Source organism: Aegilops tauschii, chromosome 3 (assembly GCF_002575655.3).
Source record: "Aegilops tauschii subsp. strangulata cultivar AL8/78 chromosome 3, Aet v6.0, whole genome shotgun sequence".
NCBI classification, from domain to species: domain Eukaryota; kingdom Viridiplantae; phylum Streptophyta; class Magnoliopsida; order Poales; family Poaceae; genus Aegilops; species Aegilops tauschii.
In genome coordinates, this window is record NC_053037.3 from 34,801,182 (window position 1) to 34,821,879 (window position 20,698).

Sequence of the window (20,698 nt, forward strand, 5' to 3'; positions counted from 1 at the left end):
AGAGTGGTCGAAGCAACCGTGTCCCCAAGGTCGTCACACATCCATCAAATGAGGATGCATGCACAACTCCAAGACAGAGGCGGACGCGAAAGAAAAAAAAAGGCACGAGTTGGGTGCTCGCCGCCACGCCTACCAACCCCACCACTACCAAGATTTCACGGGCCAGACATGTCCAGTGAGAAGACCGCAAGTCCTTGCTCTGTCGCCTACCGTTGTGGAGACCCTTTTTTTGTCGACACATCGATTATCTTTCCCGTTGTTTGTCGTAAATAAAATACCTCTCCCGTTGCAACGCACGGACATATGTGCTAGTAAGTTGACAAAACAAAATACATATAGTAGTAGTAGTAGGATGTGTGTTTCATACTGTAGGTATTGATACTTTCCTCTAAAATTTTGGTCAAATATACACATATTTGATTTTTAAAAACTACTCCTTCTGTAAACTAATATAAGGGTCAGTTCTTTTGATGGCTTTTTTGAGCTTCTAGATAGGCAGCTTATTCTAGAAGCCCAACCAAAAATAATTTTTTTAAGCCTAATAGTCAAATTTTAATTAGTAAGCTTCTAGAATAAGTTGGATAAGGGGCAGTTTATTTCAGCTTATTCCATAAGCCAGCAAAAGAACTGGCCCTAAGAGTGTTTATATCACAAAAGTATTAGTTGGTCGCTAATTCTAGTTCTGACACGCTCCACATGTCGCGCGCGTCCTTCCGCAAGATAGCCATGCCCACGCGACAGAGAGCCAGGTGAGGAATTGGGCCAAACTGTAAAAAACCATCCCAGATCTCACATTCACATTCACTAGTCACAGCGACAGCGATCCTCACCAATCCCCCCTTTCCCCTCCGGATCCGGCTCCTCTACCGTGCCCAACGGCACGGTACTCTGCCGTGCCTTCTTCCTACCCAGGGTACGCACTGGTATGGGCCAGAATATCCCCTAAAAAAAGAAGATATGGGCCAGAATCCAACCAGCCTAGCAAATCTGATACATCACACACCGCTCAAAAGAAAAACCTAATGCATCACACCCCTGCATATTAACTAATTAACTATTACTTTTTTGAAAAAAGTAATTAAGTATTATTATTTTCCCCAAAAATATTATTATCTTAAAAACATCAATTTTGTATCTCAGTCATATATTATGCGGAGCGAATTTTGTATTTTATATATTTCCCTTTCCTAATTTTTATTACTTATTATTGTTTTATCATTTGGATCGGTCCTTTTATTTTTATTTTTTGCGCCTTTTTGTTTCTCGTCGCGGTGCTCCTTGCTCGCGGAGCGGCCTACCAAAAAATAGACTGCTACTTGTTGTTTGGGCTAAATTTATCAGATAATCCTATTTGATAACCTCAGATAATTTGCAAAAAGCCCGGATAATCCACATCCGTCGGATATTATCGATACCGTATCCGCTACCATATCTGTCGAAAATCTGGTTGACCAAAATCCATATCCGGGGGATTCATGCGGCCGCAGTTACATGTCCATGGATCGCACGTAATTACAGGTGCATGTCAGTTGGGCGGGCGTAAATGTGTTCACGTGTCTCTCATAGATGCTCATAAGGGCAGTGACGGGCATGCATCTGGTGTGCAACTGTAGTGTCACGTGGTCGACGAGTATGCAACTCCAATTACACAATTGGCACGCAAAAAAGACAAAAAAACATACTAATCAAACTGATTAAACAATAACAAATCAAAAAAAGAGAGAAAAATATTAAATATTAAAAATTGCTCCGCGTAGAATATGACTGAGATTTAGCAAAACCATTTTTCTAATACGAGTTCATTTTCATTTAAGAATGTTGCTCATGTGTATTGCTAATTAAAATTTAACATTTTATTCCCAATAATAAGTAGGTAATTACTCTAGTTAAACTGTGCATAGATGAACCATGAACGGCTGGGCTGGTTAGTTCTAATTTCTGACCCATAGGCTGATAGGCCCAATACCAATGCGTACGCTGGGTAAGAAGGCACGGCAGAGTACCGTGCCGCTGGGCACGGTAGAGAATCCTCGTCCTTCCCCTCCTCCCCTTCCCAGCCCTCCAAACCCTAGAAACCCGCGGCGCCACTCCGCTCGAGCTCCACCGTGCGAGGCGACAGGCGAGGCGGCGGGCGGAATCCGCTTCAACACCGGGCCGGCGAGCCGCGGAAGCGGCGCGCGACGGCGCTCGACCTCCACCCCCCCTCCGTCTCCCCGGCGCTCCCCGTGATCTGCACACTCGGTCCGCCGGGTCGCACCAGCCACCGCAGGCTGCTCGGCTGCCCCAACTGCTGCCGCTGAAGAAGGTAAGGGCAGACGTCTTCTTCTGTTGCTCCGGTAGGTTAGCACTACTTACATGATAATGCCTGGTGGGTGTTCTGTCTGGACAGCGAAATTTTTCAACTAGTGGTGTTCTGGCAAAGTCGATCTGTTAAAAGTTGGTGGTTTTTAGAGTGGCAAACGTTGTCGTAATGCTGTTGATGCAAATTCTACCTCCCATGGTCCTTTCAGTATACCAAATGCACGCAAGGGCAGGGAAAAGAGCGTGCTCGTCATTGTACAGCCAGCTCTCACCTTACCACACCTCACACATCTGTCAATTTAACCTTGTTTTCGTAAAAAAGGACGATCCGCAATCCGCAATTCAAGTTCTCCATCTAGCTCATTGTAGTCCCTTTTTGCGTGCAAATGATGTGCGAGGGTGCGGCCTGTTTCCATTTTCTCTACTGTGCATTATTTTGGCGTTTCTCTGCCGGGCATTATTATGACATCTTGCATCTCTGTAGACATTATCTGACTCACTTCATCTTTTGAAGAAGGTAATGGTAAAATTGTTCTTTTGTTCTTCTGGCAACCTCAGCTAGTTAGTAGTACATAGTAATGCCTAGTATTCTGGATAATTAATTTCTCAACGGCAACGTTTTGAGTAGTAATTTTTCTTGAGAGAGTGGCAAATGTTTTCATGGTGCTGAGTCAGTTCCCTCTTCTCGCAGGCAGAGGCAGAAGCTACCTAAACCTGTTTTAATCTTCTGATCAGTGGCCATGGCTGGATCCAGCTGGATGATGCTCGACCGCTTTGTCTTCCACAGGGATGACGAGGAAGAGGGCAGTCCCTTCCTAGACGATTCCAAGGCGCCTTTGAGGGCAAGTTCGCGCACCTCTCTTTGCAGCAAGTTTGACATCCTCTTCCTCCCTGCCAAGCCCCCGGCCATCTCCCGCTTCTACATGCGGTGGCCTGACGGTACAAAGTCGGAGAATGCCAAGGGAACCGAGCTCGTGGCCGCCCACAGTGATCTGGTTCTCTTCAGGCAAACTTCTTTTGGAAGATTGGGCGAGGACGGTCTCTTACCGATCATACAAGACCACTTTATCTGTGTAGCGTCGTGTGAGACTAAGCCGTCCCTGCAGCTCAGACGGCTCCCTGTCTGCAACAAGCCAATGATCTTCCCTTTTGGAGAGGAAGAGGACAAGGCAGTGGCTGAGCAGCGTCTGTTCTTCCCGCACACTGTAGGACTCATCCGAGGCCATGGCAAAAGCGTTGAAGCGGAATTTGCAGTGGCGCAGCTGGCTATGGTCAGCGAAATACCTGGCACGCTCAAGATGGAAGCAGAAGTTTGTGTGTTCCGCTCACTTGTATCTGGTAATGATGGGGATGGCAAATGGGATGTGAGGAAGATACCAATCGGCCATAAGGAGGATGAGCATAAGGAGTTATACTATTGGTCAACTGATGCTGTCATCACATTCAACTCTTACATTTGTTGGATCAACTATTACAGAGGCGGTATGCTAGCTTATGATGTACTTGAAGAAAAGCCCAATATCTTATACCTCAGATTGCCTATTGTTGACCGTCCTAGAAGTTCAGCTCAAGGCAAAGCATTCTATGAGGTGAACCGCAGTGTGTGCCCCACGATGGAGATGAGCAAAAAGGGCAGAAATAACTCTGTTCTCAAATTCACTGATGTTATCCGCTCTGATGGGGAGCCGTTTGGGCCACTTGGGAAAGGTTCTAGTTTCACCATTCACTCCTATACTTTGTCCTCCTTAGATGGGTCATGGGATGAGCATGTGGCCATCACATCTGAAGCGCTGTGGGCTTTAAACAGACGTATAGGTCTGCCGCGTGATATCCTGATGTTCCCTCTTGTGAGCATGCTGAATTCCAACATCGCATACTTTTTGGTCTCAGAGTCTGCTGAAGAAGAAAACAGCAAGCTTTCTCTGGTCACAATTCAGTTAAGTACCAAGAAAGTGCTCGCAGTTGATCCATATATTTCAAGAGAAGAAGGCAGCCCCAGTGGCCCAGATGCTGACATGATTGAGGAAAAGTCTCATCTCCTAAGGAGTTTCATTTCCTCCAGGTTCCCCACGTACTTAACACAGGTATTTCTATCTTGTATATTTATCTGTCCATAAATTAAGTTTTGCTGAATACTGTTAGTTTTTTGCTACATTCCTAATCTCAGTGTTGGATAATCGAAATAGCTGTTATTTTTTATGACAATAGCAAAGTCCACTGAGCTAAAGTTTAGGATGGTGCCTTAAAGTTTGCGTTTCCTCTTAACTTCACGAACAGGTTGTTGCCTTAGTGTTTTAGAACAAAACTCCAGCCCTCGTTGCCTGGTATTGTGGAAGATCAAAATTATGATAACATTGTGTTTTTTTATTAGAAATTTATCTTATTGCCAATACAGAAAGTGAGCATGTAAAATTGAAGCCTAATTACAATATTAGTAAAATATAGCTCTGTTGCAGCACCAATTAATTTGTGTATTCATCTTTTGCTACAATAGATTAGCTATTACGTACTTGTCATCCTTGCTACTACACCATTTGTCACCAGCTTTTGAGTATGGTTCGAAGGTTGGATCCAGCACACTGGTTGGAGCTCCATCAAATATCATATTATCACTCAAGACACCCTTCCTGGCTAGCCCTAGCTAATTGATGGGCAACGCCATCCTCCTTCCTGTGCAGCTGTAGAACCTTGTAACCTGATAGTTGATTCAACAGATGATTACTTTCCAAGTAGACCCCCTTGAAGGCTGATCCATCCTTTTCTTCCTCAGCTAGCCCAAATCACAAGCACAGTAACACTGCCAGTGATCACCGGGAGGTTGGCAATGCCAATGATGCCTCTCACGCCTTCCATGCATGCTAGAGCTTCTGTCCTTCCTGCACTATTGACATATACAGACGCTGCCATACTCTGACCAAATGATGTTGCCTGAAGAGGAGCGCAGCACTGCTCCCAATGAGCTTTTGCCCGTTTCAGTCATGAAGGCTGTGTCTGTTCAAATTCAGTTCCGATCCGAACAACCTGTTGATAGGTCGATCACTTGTATTCACAGACCTGATGGTCTACATGTTAGTTGCTGATTTGTCTTGAATATCCAGGGTCTTGGTGCCAGGGTGTGAACTCCATGCTCTAATGGTAGCTCTTACTAAACTGGACTGAGGCTTGGGTCGTTGCATCTCCTTTGCCAAAGATTGTATCATTTCGTAAATGGCATGCTCTGCACCAAAGGAATAGCGGCTTGGCGCACACCCCTTCATTTAGTTTGCTCAAAGCCATAAGTGCCCAGCCTCAGTCTTTATGAGTCAACTCTCTGTCAGCCTGCAAGTTCCAGTCTAACCGAAGGGCACATCTCAGGGACCTTGCTTTCATACACAGCATTACAGCATGATATCCATCTCCCTCCCCTGTCCCACAGATGTTGCAGGTAGGAAGAACATCCATATTCTGCCGCCATCGGTTTCTTTGGACAGCCAAAGAATCCAGAATTTGTTGCCAGCTTCCAAGCACATTTGGCGGTACTTTCGTTTCCAGATCAGGTTGCATAGCAGCCTCTCTCGGTTCGGTCTAGTGGATGAAGAGGTCTGATATCCAGGCGAAGCCGTGAGTGTCATGTATTGGCAGAGAGTTCAAGGTTGCCATGTGGTATTCAATTGTCCCTCCACAGCCTCACTTTTCTACCTGAGCCGATTCACTAGATGTCACTATTTTTCAGCAAATCTGAACCATGCTCGATTCCCTGCCAAACGGTCAATGCGTTCCTAAATCCCTGTTTGGGTAGCAGCGAGCTTTTAGTATTCTAGTGCAGAGTCTGTCCTGGAATTCGATTAATCTCCATGCCTGCCGAGCGAGAAGGGCTTGGTTGAACGATCTCAGATATTTTAAGTCCATTGCTCTGACTTTTGTAAGTTTTTCCCACAACCACCAACGGGCTTTTCTTCCGTCTTCCTCGTCACCCCACCAAACAATCCTCATAATTTGCATAAGATCCTCACAGAGGCTTGCCGATGACTTGAGGACTCTTATGGTTATAGGTGGGGAGGGCCTGCACAACTGATTTGACCCAAGACCTGTTTACCATGTTCAGTGGTATTTCTCAGACAAACCTGAACACTTCTTTCTATCATTATCCTTGAGAAGCTGGAACTTGCATTCTTTATCCTCCCTTCTGGAATTGGCAAGCTTAGATACTTCCCAATCGTTTGTATTTGACAGTGCCATACCACTAGCCACTTTACATTTGTTTCCTGGTCATGGAGAACGCTCCTGGGCTAAGGAGTTGGCCTGCGGTTCGCTTGTCTTTCTTTTTGTCGAACTGGGCTAGCCCGATTATATGATGCATGTCCTTATTATTTAAGTTCATTTGATGCACTTGGTATGGCTACTTCAATATTCATAGGCACGAAATTTATGGGATTTCACTACGTTGTTATCTTTCATTTTCCATGTCTGGCATTTAAAAGATGCGGACTGTGTTTTTGTTGTCGTTGGTAACCTGGATATATTGCTGAAATAACCTTGAGATATATGGGCGAATCTGCATGAGAAAACAGATTTTTATTAATTCGCCATTATTATTTTTGTAAGAATGGTGACTTGTGACATTATATGTGTGTTAATTCACCATGATGTTTAGAAAGCCAATCAACTAATTTGTAGGGTCATTGTACTTGCAGAATAATTCCATAATGATCATGCGGGAGCTTTTTCACTAATTTATCATTGGCTTACCGTATTGCAGGCACCGGCTGACGTGATGAGGTTAGTGAGTAGACTTACGATTGAAATGGTGGAGGAAGAAGATTTCTAGATCAAGGGTCAAGTGAAGTGTGCGCCAGAGCGTCGTAAGGTCAGGCCTTCTGTATGGATGAGATAGAATCCCTGAGAAATTGGAGCTGCTTGATCCCATCTTGTTCTGTCCATCAAAGTTTTCGTCTCTGGTCTTGGGAGGACTTAGTTAACAATTGGGCCTGTTTGCATCTTCCTGCGTGTTAGCGAACATTCTGGAATCTGTGTTACTTTTAATGGGAAATTGTTAGAAATCCACCGTCCCCTGAGTTTGCAGGCCGCTTAAATTCATGTGGTGCAGGTGTGTGTGGGTCCTTGGATGAAATCCACGGAATCTTAGCATTTGTTGTGTGAGCTCGATCAAGAATGAGTAACGCATCTTGACGCAGTCATCTTGAGCCATGTTAGGTCTGAATCTGACGGTATTATACGATTCGGAGACGACTGACAACGCCAATTGAAAAAAAAACTGAAGCTCCGTGTCCTCTGTTTACCGGAGGCATGTCATGATGCAAACAAGTCTTTCACAGCGTCCCCTGAGTTTGCAGGCCGCTTAAATTCATGTGGTGCAGGTGTGTGTGGGTCCTTAAATGAAATCCACGGAATCTTAGCATTTGTTGTGTGAGCTCGATCAAGAATGAGTAACGCATCCTGACGCAGTCATCTTGAGCCATGTTAAGTCTGAATCTGACGGTATTATACGATTCGGAGACGCCTGACAACGCCAATTGAAAAAAAAAACTGAAGCTCCGTGTCCTCTGTTTATCGGAGGCATGTCATGATGCAAACAAGTCTTTCACAGCGTCCCCTGAGTTTGCAGGCCGCTTAAATTCATGTGGTGCATGTGTGTGTGGGTCCTTGAATGAAATCCACGGAATCTTAGCATTTGTTGTGTGAGCTCGATCAAGAATGAGTAACGCATCCTGACGCAGTCATCTTGAGCCATGTTAGGTCTGAATCTGACGGTATTATACGATTCGGAGACGCCTGATAACGCCAATTGAAAAAAAAACTGAAGCTCCGTGTCCTCTGTTTACCGGAGGCATGTCATGATGCAAACAAGTCTTTCACAGCGTCCCCTGAGTTTGCAGGCCGCTTAAATTCATGTGGTGCAGGTGTGTGTGGGTCCTTGAATGAAATCCACGGAATCTTAGCATTTGTTGTGTGAGCTCGATCAAGAATGAGTAACGCATCCTGACGCAGTCATCTTGAGCCATGTTAGGTGTGAATCTGACGGTATTATACGATTCGGAGACGCCTGACAACGCCAATTGAAAAAAAAAACTGAAGCTCCGTGTCCTCTGTTTACCGGAGGCATGTCATGATGCAAACAAGTCTTTCACAGCGTCCCCTGAGTTTGCAGGCCGCTTAAATTCATGTGGTGCATGTGTGTGTGGGTCCTTGAATGAAATCCACGGAATCTTAGCATTTGTTGTGTGAGCTCGATCAAGAATGAGTAACGCATCCTGACGCAGTCATCTTGAGCCATGTTAGGTCTGAATCTGACGGTATTATACGATCCGGAGACGCCTGACAACGCCAATTGAAAAAAAAAACTGAAGCTCCGTGTCCTCTGTTTACCGGAGGCATGTCATGATGCAAACAAGTCTTTCACAGCGTCCCCTGAGTTTGCAGGCCGCTTAAATTCATGTGGTGCAGGTGTGTGTGGGTCCTTGAATGAAATCCACGGAATCTTAGCATTTGTTGTGTGAGCTCGATCAAGAATGAGTAACGCATCCTGACGCAGTCATCTTGAGCCATGTTAGGTCTGAATCTGACGGTATTATACGATTCGGAGACGCCTGACAACGCCAATTGAAAAAAAAAACTGAAGCTCCGTGTCCTCTGTTTACCGGAGGCATGTCATGATGCAAACAAGTCTTTCACAGCGTCCCCTGAGTTTGCAGGCCGCTTAAATTCATGTGGTGCAGGTGTGTGTGGGTCCTTGAATGAAATCCACGGAATCTTAGCATTTGTTGTGTGAGCTCGATCAAGAATGAGTAACGCATCCTGACGCAGTCATCTTGAGCCATGTTAGGTCTGAATCTGACGGTATTATACGATTCGGAGACGCCTGACAACGCCAATTGAAAAAAAAAACTGAAGCTCCGTGTCCTCTGTTTACCGGAGGCATGTCATGATGCAAACAAGTCTTTCACAGCGTCCCCTGAGTTTGCAGGCCGCTTAAATTCATGTGGTGCAGGTGTGTGTGGGTCCTTGAATGAAATCCACGGAATCTTAGCATTTGTTGTGTGAGCTCGATCAAGAATGAGTAACGCATCCTGACGCAGTCATCTTGAGCCATGTTAGGTCTGAATCTGACGGTATTATACGATTCGGAGACGCCTGACAACGCCAATTGAAAAAAAAAACTGGAGCTCCGTGTCCTCTGTTTACCGGAGGCATGTCATGATGCAAACAAGTCTTTCACAGCGTCCCCTGAGTTTGCAGGCCGCTTAAATTCATGTGGTGCAGGTGTGTGTGGGTCCTTGAATGAAATCCACGGAATCTTAGCATTTGTTGTGTGAGCTCGATCAAGAATGAGTAACGCATCCTGACGCAGTCATCTTGAGCCATGTTAGGTCTGAATCTGACGGTATTATACGATTCGGAGACGCCTGACAACGCCAATTGAAAAAAAACTGAAGCTCCGTGTCCTCTGTTTACCGGAGGCATGTCATGATGCAAACAAGTCTTTCACAGCGTCCCCTGAGTTTGCAGGCCGCTTAAATTCATGTGGTGCAGGTGTGTGTGGGTCCTTGAATGAAATCCACGGAATCTTAGCATTTGTTGTGTGAGCTCGATCAAGAATGAGTAACGCATCCTGACGCAGTCATCTTGAGCCATGTTAGGTCTGAATCTGACGGTATTATACGATCCGGAGACGCCTGACAACGCCAATTGAAAAAAAAAACTGAAGCTCCGTGTCCTCTGTTTACCGGAGGCATGTCATGATGCAAACAAGTCTTTCACAGCGTCCCCTGAGTTTGCAGGCCGCTTAAATTCATGTGGTGCAGGTGTGTGTGGGTCCTTGAATGAAATCCACGGAATCTTAGCATTTGTTGTGTGAGCTCGATCAAGAATGAGTAACGCATCCTGACGCAGTCATCTTGAGCCATGTTAGGTCTGAATCTGACGGTATTATACGATTCGGAGACGCCTGACAACGCCAATTGAAAAAAAAAACTGGAGCTCCGTGTCCTCTGTTTACCGGAGGCATGTCATGATGCAAACAAGTCTTTCACAGCGTCCCCTGAGTTTGCAGGCCGCTTAAATTCATGTGGTGCAGGTGTGTGTGGGTCCTTGAATGAAATCCACGGAATCTTAGCATTTGTTGTGTGAGCTCGATCAAGAATGAGTAACGCATCCTGACGCAGTCATCTTGAGCCATGTTAGGTCTGAATCTGACGGTATTATACGATTCGGAGACGCCTGACAACGCCAATTGAAAAAAAACTGAAGCTCCGTGTCCTCTGTTTACCGGAGGCATGTCATGATGCAAACAAGTCTTTCACAGCGTCCCCTGAGTTTGCAGGCCGCTTAAATTCATGTGGTGCAGGTGTGTGTGGGTCCTTGAATGAAATCCACGGAATCTTAGCATTTGTTGTGTGAGCTCGATCAAGAATGAGTAACGCATCCTGACACAGTCATCTTGAGCCATGTTAGGTCTGAATCTGACGGTATTATACGATTCGGAGACGCCTGACAACGCCAATTGAAAAAAAAAACTGAAGCTCCGTGTCCTCTGTTTACCGGAGGCATGTCATGATGCAAACAAGTCTTTCACAGCGTCCCCTGAGTTTGCAGGCCGCTTAAATTCATGTGGTGCAGGTGTGTGTGGGTCCTTGAATGAAATTCACGGAATCTTAGCATTTGTTGTGTGAGCTCGATCAAGAATGAGTAACGCATCCCGACGCAGTCATCTTGAGCAATGTTAGGTCTGAATCTGACGGTATTATACGATTCGGAGACGCCTGACAACGCCAATTGAAAAAAAAACTGAAGCTCCGTGTCCTCTGTTTACCGGAGGCATATCATGATGCAAACAAGTCTTTCACAGCGTCCCCTGAGTTTGCAGGCCGCTTAAATTCATGTGGTGCATGTGTGTGTGGGTCCTTGAATGAAATCCACGGAATCTTAGCATTTGTTGTGTGAGCTCGATCAAGAATGAGTAACGCATCCTGACGCAGTCATCTTGAGCCATGTTAGGTCTGAATCTGACGGTATTATACGATTCGGAGACGCCTGACAACGCCAATTGAAAAAAAAACTGAAGCTCCGTGTCCTCTGTTTACCGGAGGCATGTCATGATGCAAACAAGTCTTTCACAGCGGCATAGAAAAGAAAAGTTTCCACTTGTTGAAGCATCTAGGATATTGATGATGATTGGGTCGTTTAAGGAAGGGGAGCCAATCGCTATCCTTCAGACCTGATTCTGCGCGCGGGGCCAAATAATGATGGGACCAAAGGCAAGCACAGGCTCAGTCGCGCTCTGCTTCAGACGCCCTTTGGCTGGAAGGGGCCCCTACTAGCGTGCGACATGCCAGCCAACGCCGTGCATTATTATCAGGAAAAAAAAACTTCTCTTGTAAGGTGAATGTCAGAATAAGGACCCACATTATCATCGATTTAAGGCAACTTAAGCCATCTTATGCTGCTAGTCAGTCCTGGAGAACACAAGAATTCTTCTTCAGGGTTCACTAAAAGATATGCTCACAACCAAAACTATACCATACCATGCAGATTTTGACCCCCAATCACATACTCCCTCCTTCCCGGTTTATAGGGCTTATCTCAAAAAGTTTTGTTTCCCGTTTTATAAGTCTCAATTTGATTGTTCCCCATTACATGCTCAGATTTCAAGGTGCATTAATTCATTGCATGCAAGAATTATGAGAAACTTGACCAATGCATGTACTTCATGCATCTATGCATTGCAATTAATGCATTGGTAAACACAATCTTTTGAGGAAAACGAGCGCATTAATTGAGTTTCCTTTACAAACCACGAAAATTATTCCACCACTCATCATCTATCTTGGTTGGTGAGATTTTTGAATTGAGCCCTATAAACCCGAAAGGAGGTAGTAATGCACAAAAATGGGGCACACTTATTTAGAGCAACAACTTTCTGGAAAACTATCTGAAGGGATAGCAGACACCCCACCCTATAATCTCAAATCGTAATCTCTTATCCCTGAAAAGGCTATCGTCTGAGGATTAAACTTCTCTTCATCCAGCGGATCTGTCAAAACTCAATCACTCACTCTTTTTTTTTTGCGGGAACCACTCACTCTTTTTTACTCCCTCTATCCCAGAATATAAGAACGTTTTTGACACTATGCTAGTGTTAAAAACGTTCTTATATTTTGGGACGGAGGGAGTAGTATTTACACATTTCGTTTTGGACATAACATATTTAATTCAAAACTTGATCTAGAATACATATCAAATACAGTATAATGTTGTTGCTGCTGATCCAGAGTACATACTACTAAGAACATACTAGTTTTTTCCCTACACAAAAAAAGAGAGCATAGTAGTTACTCTAGCTAATTGCCTAATGGCTCTCACATTACAACAGCTTTTCTTCTCAGGGCCTGCATCTGGTTGTTTCACCTTGCTCATCAAGTGCATCTATCAGCGAATCAACTAGCCTCTCTCTAAGTGATCGATAGTAGTATTCTAGCATCAATTTTAATTAGTCAAACCAGAGCAAACTAGCATGTTAATTTGCTCCTACACTACTCCTAAAAAAGCAGAGCCCAGTCACATACACCGAGAAAAGGAGGCAAGCGGTTGATACATCTATATCAAAAATAAACTTTGCAATCTGACATAACAGTGGCAGTGGCAATGGCGTGAGGACTGTCCAGGAAGGTGAACTCACTTTGCTTCCTAATGCCCTATTCAATGATAATAACTGGGATAGAGGCATTGAGCAAAAGAGACATCACTGTCATAATAACTGAGATGGCCATTCAAGAACTCAGGGAACTATTGATACTTAGAAATAAAAGTTCAAAACACCATTATCAAGTTGATCAAACTACAGAAGCCCGTATCTCTTAGCGCCCAACGAAACTGGGGTCCCATACAAGTTTGGAAACTAACAAGACTGACACAGCAAGTAGATAGACCACACACGAAATCTAAACTTCAGCAACTCACAGGACCATCTCCTCAACAAATCCATGTGATCATCAGATGGATTAACACCTCGCCACTCTATTCTCCACAGCAGAACATATCATGGCAATCCAATGATGGAACTGACACCTACTTGCACAGAATCCCCAAGATTCTGGATGCTTCAGCGATCCCTGAAAGCATAAATCAGATAACTTTAGTCAGCAAATGCTCTAACCAAATAACCAGAGGAATTGCACTCAATATTTTAACACTTGATTTGGACCTGGACATAAATTGGTTGTTCCAATTTTTTCTTAAGGCAACTAAGTTATCATAGCTTTAGCTTCGGAGTAGAACTAAATTTCCGAAGAAGTAATATATGCACATAGACCTGAACTACAACTGCTAGGTTGCAATTGTACTGATAACTTCAAAAGGCGGCATGACAAGAGATTACACTATAAATGACATAGATAGCGCCATAGGGATATCGTGTCACAATAATAGTGAGGGCCTGCTTCAAACTGAACTTTACAGAGTCTGCACTCTATCACTGACTTATTGTATCTAAAATGTTTTAAAAGGAAAAAAAATCCAGCGCGCAGATCAATCAATACCTTGTGAGATTCAAGAACTTGGGGAACTCGGATGGAAGGAAGGACGTGAGAAGGTGTGACTTTTCTTTAACCATGTCAGCATCTTGGCCACAGAGGTCTTCCTCTCCTTTAATATATGGAACAATTGAAGTGACTTTCTGAGTAATCATATCCAACGTAACCATGGAAACCTTGTCAATCTTATCTCCTTCCTCAGAGATCAAATAGTGCACACTACTAGGGTTGTCCATGCTCACAAGAGGGTACATCAGGCCTTCACGCGGGAGACATTCAGAGGTGTTGTAACGCCACAATTCAAAAGCTATCTTTACCCTTTCGTGGAAGCAGTTTACATCACCACTCTCCGTTATGCTCAAAGTATCAGTGACGATGGTATAACCTGTACGAGGTTTAAGTGGGCCGCAGAGTTTTTGATCATGGCGAACAACAGAAGTGTATTTGAGAAGATCACCTCCAACGCCGGTGACACAGAGGCTATGGTTCATCTCTAAACCTCTTTCTTGCATTTTTCTAGGACGGTGAGCGGTAGGTAACCGTAGATAAAAAATGTTGGGTGTTTCTGCAAATATATCATAGAATAGAATACCTCCTGTGTAGTAGGAAATCCAGCAGATATATTTGTTGAATGTGATGACAGCTTCCGTCAACCAATTATCCAGGGCCCGGAATTCATAAGTCTTATGCTGAATAGGTATCTTTTGAACCTCCCACATGCCAGCATCGTCAGGAGCCGACACACGTGAGCGGAGTACGCACACTTCAGCTTCCATCTGGTAGGCGCCTCGTATCTGGGTGACCATAGCCAGCTGTGCGACGGCAAACTCTTCTTCATGGCCAGGGGATGATCCGCGAATGAGCCCTACGGTGTTGGGGAAAAACACCCGCCGCATAGTGGTTCCCTCCGTGTCTTCCTCGGAACATGGAGTTCCCTCCGTGTCTTCCTCACAAGAAGAAGTTCCCTCCGTGTCTTCCTCACAGCACGGAGGTAAGACCATGGGTATGGTGCAAAGGGGGAGCCGTTTGAGCTCCATGTGCGGCCCAGCTGCAGGATCCGAGCATGCTATGCAGACAAAGTGGTCATGCGTGATATCACCTGCCATGGAGACGAGCTGGAAGAGGATGAGGTCACGGTGCGCGGCCATGAGCGCGGTGCAGGTGCTGGAGCTGTATTTTCCTTTGGTGCCGCCGGGCCACCGCTCGTAGAGACGGGAGACGGCGGGGGGCTCGGCGTGCAGGATGGCGACCTCGAAAGGCCTGCCGAGAGAGGTTGACGAGGTGGCCCTGAGGGGCGCCGTAGATTCGTCCGGGAAGCCGCTGTCGCCGTCCTCGTCCCTGCGGTAGACGAAGCGGTCCAGCATCATCCAGCCAGCAGCCTGGTCAGATCCAGCCACGGCCATGGCTGATGGGTCGGCGCAGGGGTGGGTTAGGCTAGGGTTTCGCGAGAAAAGAGGGAGGCGCTGGAGGGATATCACTGCGAGATAGGAGATCTCGATCTCGATCTAATGATATAGAGGCGGTATTAACAGTAAAACGGGGCGATCGCAAATACTGGACGTTCCAGATCTATCTACCCTGCCTAGCCCCGCTTGGCTTGATTAGAGAGTTTGTATGAGGTAAAGTTTGATAAGGGCCTAGAACGTGGGCCTTAACTCGGGCCTTGTTGATTGCTTAGTTTGCTCTTCCTTTCTTTTTTTTTTTAGCTCGGGCCTTGCTGATTGCTTAGTTTCCAACTTTCCATATAACTCACTGTCACACGACCACATCCCGACCAAGGACTTGAGGAAGCACAGGAATATGTCCAACAATGATAACTAGTATGTGTGCGGCATGGAGGACTCCTCCAGGCACAGTTTGATTGAATGCACCATTGCTAGGTCTGTGTGTGGGCGTTGGTTGATGATGGCTTGATGGCACACATGATCGCTACGACGACTCAGATCTTGCTGTTTTCTACGATGCAAGTTCTCGCACTCGCACGTGACGAGATGACTAGAATGGCGGTACTTCATGGGCAATCTGGTATGCGCGCAGATGAAGCTAATACATGAAAGAGTCATCCACAAGGAATTGTTTGTCACAAGGTTCATAGCTGAATTGGAACAGCTTCAGGCGCCGAGAGCGTCACATGCATTAACGACTTCAAATGTGCAAGTTAGATGCATGGGAGCCACCTCCACAAGGTATTTCCATTGATCATGACGTGGGTGCAGCAGCAGGCATTTGCCGTCATCGCCATGGAAGCTATCTGGGCTCGTCTATTCTTGTGATCCACATACTGCTTGATCCTGCTGCGATGGAAGCAATAGCATAGCTGCTCGTCTATATGTGCTGGTGGACACGTATGTTTACTTTCGGATGCTGAGGTCTTTGATAGGTCAGACGTTTTTCAATAAAATGTTTGATTTCTAAAAGAACGTCCAGCAATATACATCAATCTTACACTGGGAAGATGCTTCATTTCTACAGAGCTAGGAGAGAAAGTTGGGTGGTAATGGGAAAGCACCTCAGCAATATACATCAATCTTACACTGGGAAGAACCAATAAAGATGACTGGAAAGTCTTTCTCCAAGCATGATGTGAATCTTTTGCAGTTTACTTCTTAATATAATTTGGCCAATATATGCTTATATTCCTGAAAATTGTCTTGCCATTGTGGATTATCTCTCAGGGAAATCACATTATCCTGAAAATTGTACTGTATGTGCTAAGAAAATTCAAAATATTTATGTCAGGCAAAACTTCTAAAATCAGTGAAGTTCTACATTATCTACACGACTGGTTAAAATCAGTGAAGTCCTACAGTATCTACAGGATTGAACAAGATACTGCTTACAATATTTGGTACTTTACTATCTGGTTACTTGTTTTAATCCTGAGCCAAGCTAATGACTGGGAACATCAAACTGGCATGCGTATTCTGGCATCACAGAATCTTAATTTGGCGCCTGATGTTCTTGTTGAGTTTTATGCTTTATTTGTATTTATAAGGCTTAAAATATCTGTAGTAGCATATTCAGATAGCTTTTTTAGATTACTAAAACTGAAGATCTGAACTGATAGAGATCGGTATATCACGTTTAAGAGAAAGGATTTTGTCTGCACTAACCAAATCTGAAGGGGCACTCTTTTGTGACCCGATCCAAGTTAAGTCCTAGCAAGAATACTTTTCAGGCTGTAAGGATTGAGTTATGTTTTCTGTCTTCCTAGCCGCCATGCTGATGGGAGGTAGACAATTGCGGATGGTGGAGATGCAACATTCGTTCAGTTTCTGTCATGCATGTATGCACTTTCGTCACCATTCTCTGTATCATCATAAATTTTTGCTGTATACATAGCAACCAAATACATGTGATCGTTTTCCTCTGTGTGGTAAAGAAATCTATGTGGCGCTCGCCACACACTGAATCTTTTATTGCATGAATGACACCTTAACAAAATATGCTTTCTACTTTCTTTGCATTTGCTTCTAAGAGGTCGAACTTCTTGTTCCTTATATTATTTTGTAAGGCTCTAAAAGCCAGAGAGACAAGTGCAGCAACTCAAAACAATGAAGGTTAAAAGCCACAGAGACAAGTGCAGCAACTCAAAACAATGAAGGCTAGCATGTGAGATGATATTGGCGAGCGTTCAGGTGCACCCTGTTGAAGACCACTGTGTTCCTGCTCTTCGACACTACCCAGAGGAGAAGGCGGACTAGCATGTTGTCAATGTCAAGCGGGATCTCATGTAAAGGAGCAGCAAAAGCATGTATGCTCCAATGTGGTTGCACGAGCGGCATCTACGTCAGCAACAGTATGCACGTCAAGAGGAGCGAGGGCTGGGGAAACCAATCAGCAGGTGAGTTAGATCCTCTTCAGTGCCAGGCCACCGTTACACTGCAGAGGAGTGGAGCAACACTCATGGCACCGTTGTTGTTGATTGAAACAGCATTTTTATTGATATTGGTATCCGCTAACGAGTGCCTCTGCATTTTCCCCAGCAGCCCTAGAGGGATCAAGATGCGTACAATGAAAAAGGAGATGACAGGCCTGAAAATGTAAGAATTGAAGCAATATATCCACTTTCTTGTATCTATTTTTTCTCTTTTGAAATATCACAATGGTTTTTGCAGTATTTTTTATGTAAATCTCTTATCACACTAAGGTCTAATACTTTTTGGACCTTAGTAATGCATAGGTGGAATATGCTGATACTGCAATTTTGAAGAATCCGCCTTTCGTGTATAGCTCCCATCTGCTTGTGTTTTATTTCTGTCAGTAGCAAATCTTACACCAAAAGTGGGGTCTCAGTAAATTATGCTTGTGTCTTCTCCTTTTTATTCTTTGGGCTTTGTGTCTCAATATATGTTAAGTGAATCATTAGTTGGTTTGCAGCATGGTAAGTAACTCGGTGATGCTTTTGCTGCTGCTCCACTAGCACTAGCACTACTACCTAGAGCATTTTTAGCTGCTTAACTACTACTCACCTGCACTCTCTCACAATTTGTATTTCGAAATTCCATTGCAGTCACTACATACTCATTGTAAATACCACCCACATACCAAAATAATATTATTGATCAAAGGTGCTCACAATTTTTCTATATCCAAATAAAAGTCTATTATCCCATTTTTTTTTTCTGTTTTCTCACGATTAGACAATGGTGCTATGCATTGGAAGCTGTATGATTGATTAGCAAATGTGGATAGTCTATTGTGGAAAAAAAATTGTGATGCTCCAGTTGTAGGCTGTTGTGAGTACCGACAGTGATAAATTGGATTTGTTGGTAGAGTATGAAGGAGAATGTATGAGCTATAAAAGCTAAACTTGTCAAGTGATTTAGCAAGAGGCGTCTGGCGACTGGCAGGCTACAAGGAATTTCCCTTGGAATATTTGATTATGGTGCCACAGCGGATCTTGTACTATTATTTGAAAAAGGAAAGGGTTTTTCAGTACTATGGATGAAGTTTCTCTACAGATGTTTAGTTGGTACTCCAAGGAGAGGAACTAAAAATAGTTTTGTGTGATAATGCTAGAACTCTTGGCCCTGTTTATCTGTTTCTTGAAGAAGCAATTTGGTGAACTCATATAGGTTCTGCTCCAGAGGATTTAGCATCCTCGCAAATTTTTGCTTCTCTGATATACAAAGGATGAATGATGTCATTGCAGCATGTTGGCCTTCATGAATAATGATCCATATCAAGCCGGGATATTTTCAAGTTTGAGACAGCACAGTTGGCCGTGAAGACAACAAAGTGGAGTGGGATGATACTAAAGCAAGGAGAAAGAAGAATGGGCGGGTGCACACTGTCATCACATCGCAAGAAATCAGGAGCGAAAAAAAGCTTTTATGTTGTGATATGGTCGAACATCACACGCACATTACTCCTGACACGGCGGCGGAGTAGTCCTCCACGGTGTCCAGATGGATGAGGACACGGTAGGTGGAAGTGGAACCTTTAATTGTGGGCTTCTTCCTGGCAACGGCGACGTCTGCGTCCGGGGAGCGCGAGGTGAAGGTGAGCCAGATCACCTTTGGCAGCGCGCTGGGGTTCGTGGTCCATGCCCAGAGCCGCCCCAGGGCACGGGTGTCTGTCATGGTGACGGAGCGGCCGTCCGTCCAAGGACTCCAGGGCGCACCGGCGGCCGAGCAGGCGCTCGACAATGTTGGGGGGTCATCGCGTCGCACGTTGCGAAAGCAGTCCCGCAGGACGCTTGCCCCCTCGCGCGGCGAGTTGACCGCCCAGGCAGCGGCGGTCGCGGTCGAGCTCCAAGGACGTCGCCACGACACAGGTGTCCTCGTCAGGGCGGCTGGCAGGAGCACCGAACCAGGACCCTGCTGCGCCATGACAGCCGGAGGCGAGCAAGCTTCAGTGATGAAGGCGGAGTGGTGCGTGCCCGCTACCACAGCAGCCCAGGAGGAGGAGTTTGGGCTCCCCGGGCGCCGCGTTGATGGCGGCGGGCAAGCTCTGGCCGGGGGCGACGGAGGAGGGCGGTTGGTGCAGTCTCGTTCCCGGTGGCCGGAGCGCTTGCAAGCGAGGCATCGGATTGGATCGCGGCAGTCTCTGGCGTGGTGGTAAGGGGAGAGGCAGCGAAAACAGAGGCCACTGGTGCGCCTTAAGAAAGCAAGCTGCCTCTCGGACGGCGCCGGACGCCGGGGGTCTTGTCGTGGACGGTGCCTCGAGCCCACCGTCGTCCATGCCGCAGCATCCTTTGCCACGCCGCTAGCCCCAGGCCTAGCGCTGTGCGAGCCATTGTCTTCAATGCCGCCCGAGCTGCCAGCGCCGTTAAGATTAATGCTCAGCGCCCCAACCACCAAGGATTTGGAGATAATTACACGATATACCACATTTGGGGCGGTGGTGGCGAATTGGTACCACTTTTGAAAATTTTTACGTGTCAGTACAACGTTTGGGTCGAACCGTTGCAAATCGAGCTAATCTTCGTATTTCTACGTATTGACGCTGGAACTGACCGCCCGGGCCCGCGCGTCAGCTGCCACGCTGGCGAATCGGCACCCACCCGCTCGCTCGATACGTGCGGTCCGGCTCGAACCGGACCGGCCCGTGCTCTGTCTCTCCCTCCTCGCTCGTGCCTTCCTCCTGGCTCCTCTCTCGCCGCCCTCGTCGCCGCCCATAGCGTTGCCGGATCGGACCGCCGCCGCCCGCCATGGTTTTCGAAGACGAAAGCAGTGAGGAGACGTCCAGCCTGCCATACAGGCACTCGACCTCATCTACGGACGGGCTTAACCAGGTGATTTCCCTTGAGCTAGGTTTAGGGTTAGGGTTTCAGATTTGGGGCTTTTTGATTTGGTTGATTTTGCTGGGTTTTGATTTGGGCATTTTGTTTGTATGAGGTTCGGCAGGTCCCTTTCAGCGTTGAA

At 45.7% G+C, this 20,698-nt stretch overlaps 2 protein-coding genes across 2 annotated transcripts; one reads left to right on the plus strand and one right to left on the minus strand.

The window, feature by feature from the left end:
- The first annotated feature begins 1,978 nt into the window (after positions 1 to 1,978).
- On the plus strand, positions 1,979 to 7,344 carry LOC109786868 (uncharacterized). The gene is made up of 3 exons (XM_020345431.4): positions 1,979 to 2,305; positions 2,993 to 4,385; positions 7,040 to 7,344. Exons 2-3 carry the CDS (start codon positions 3,042 to 3,044, stop codon positions 7,106 to 7,108), a joined length of 1,413 nt encoding a protein of 470 aa, XP_020201020.1. The 5' UTR covers positions 1,979 to 2,305; positions 2,993 to 3,041; the 3' UTR covers positions 7,109 to 7,344.
- Positions 7,345 to 12,601: 5,257 nt separating this feature from the next.
- Positions 12,602 to 15,275, minus strand: LOC109786866 (uncharacterized). Its single transcript, XM_020345430.3, has 2 exons — positions 13,836 to 15,275; positions 12,602 to 13,409 (listed from the first exon to the last, which is right to left on the minus strand). Exons 1-2 carry the CDS (start codon positions 15,230 to 15,232, stop codon positions 13,400 to 13,402), a joined length of 1,407 nt encoding a protein of 468 aa, XP_020201019.1. The 5' UTR covers positions 15,233 to 15,275; the 3' UTR covers positions 12,602 to 13,399.
- Positions 15,276 to 20,698: the final 5,423 nt, after the last annotated feature.

Coding starts and splice junctions, on each gene's coding strand:
- LOC109786868 (XM_020345431.4), top strand. CDS start 3,042: ATGGCTGGATCCAGCTGGATGATGCTCGACCGCTTTGTCTTCCACAGG. Junction 4,386..7,039: donor TCCCCACGTACTTAACACAG/GTATTTCTATCT, acceptor ACCGTATTGCAG/GCACCGGCTGACGTGATGAG.
- LOC109786866 (XM_020345430.3), bottom strand. CDS start 15,232: ATGGCCGTGGCTGGATCTGACCAGGCTGCTGGCTGGATGATGCTGGAC.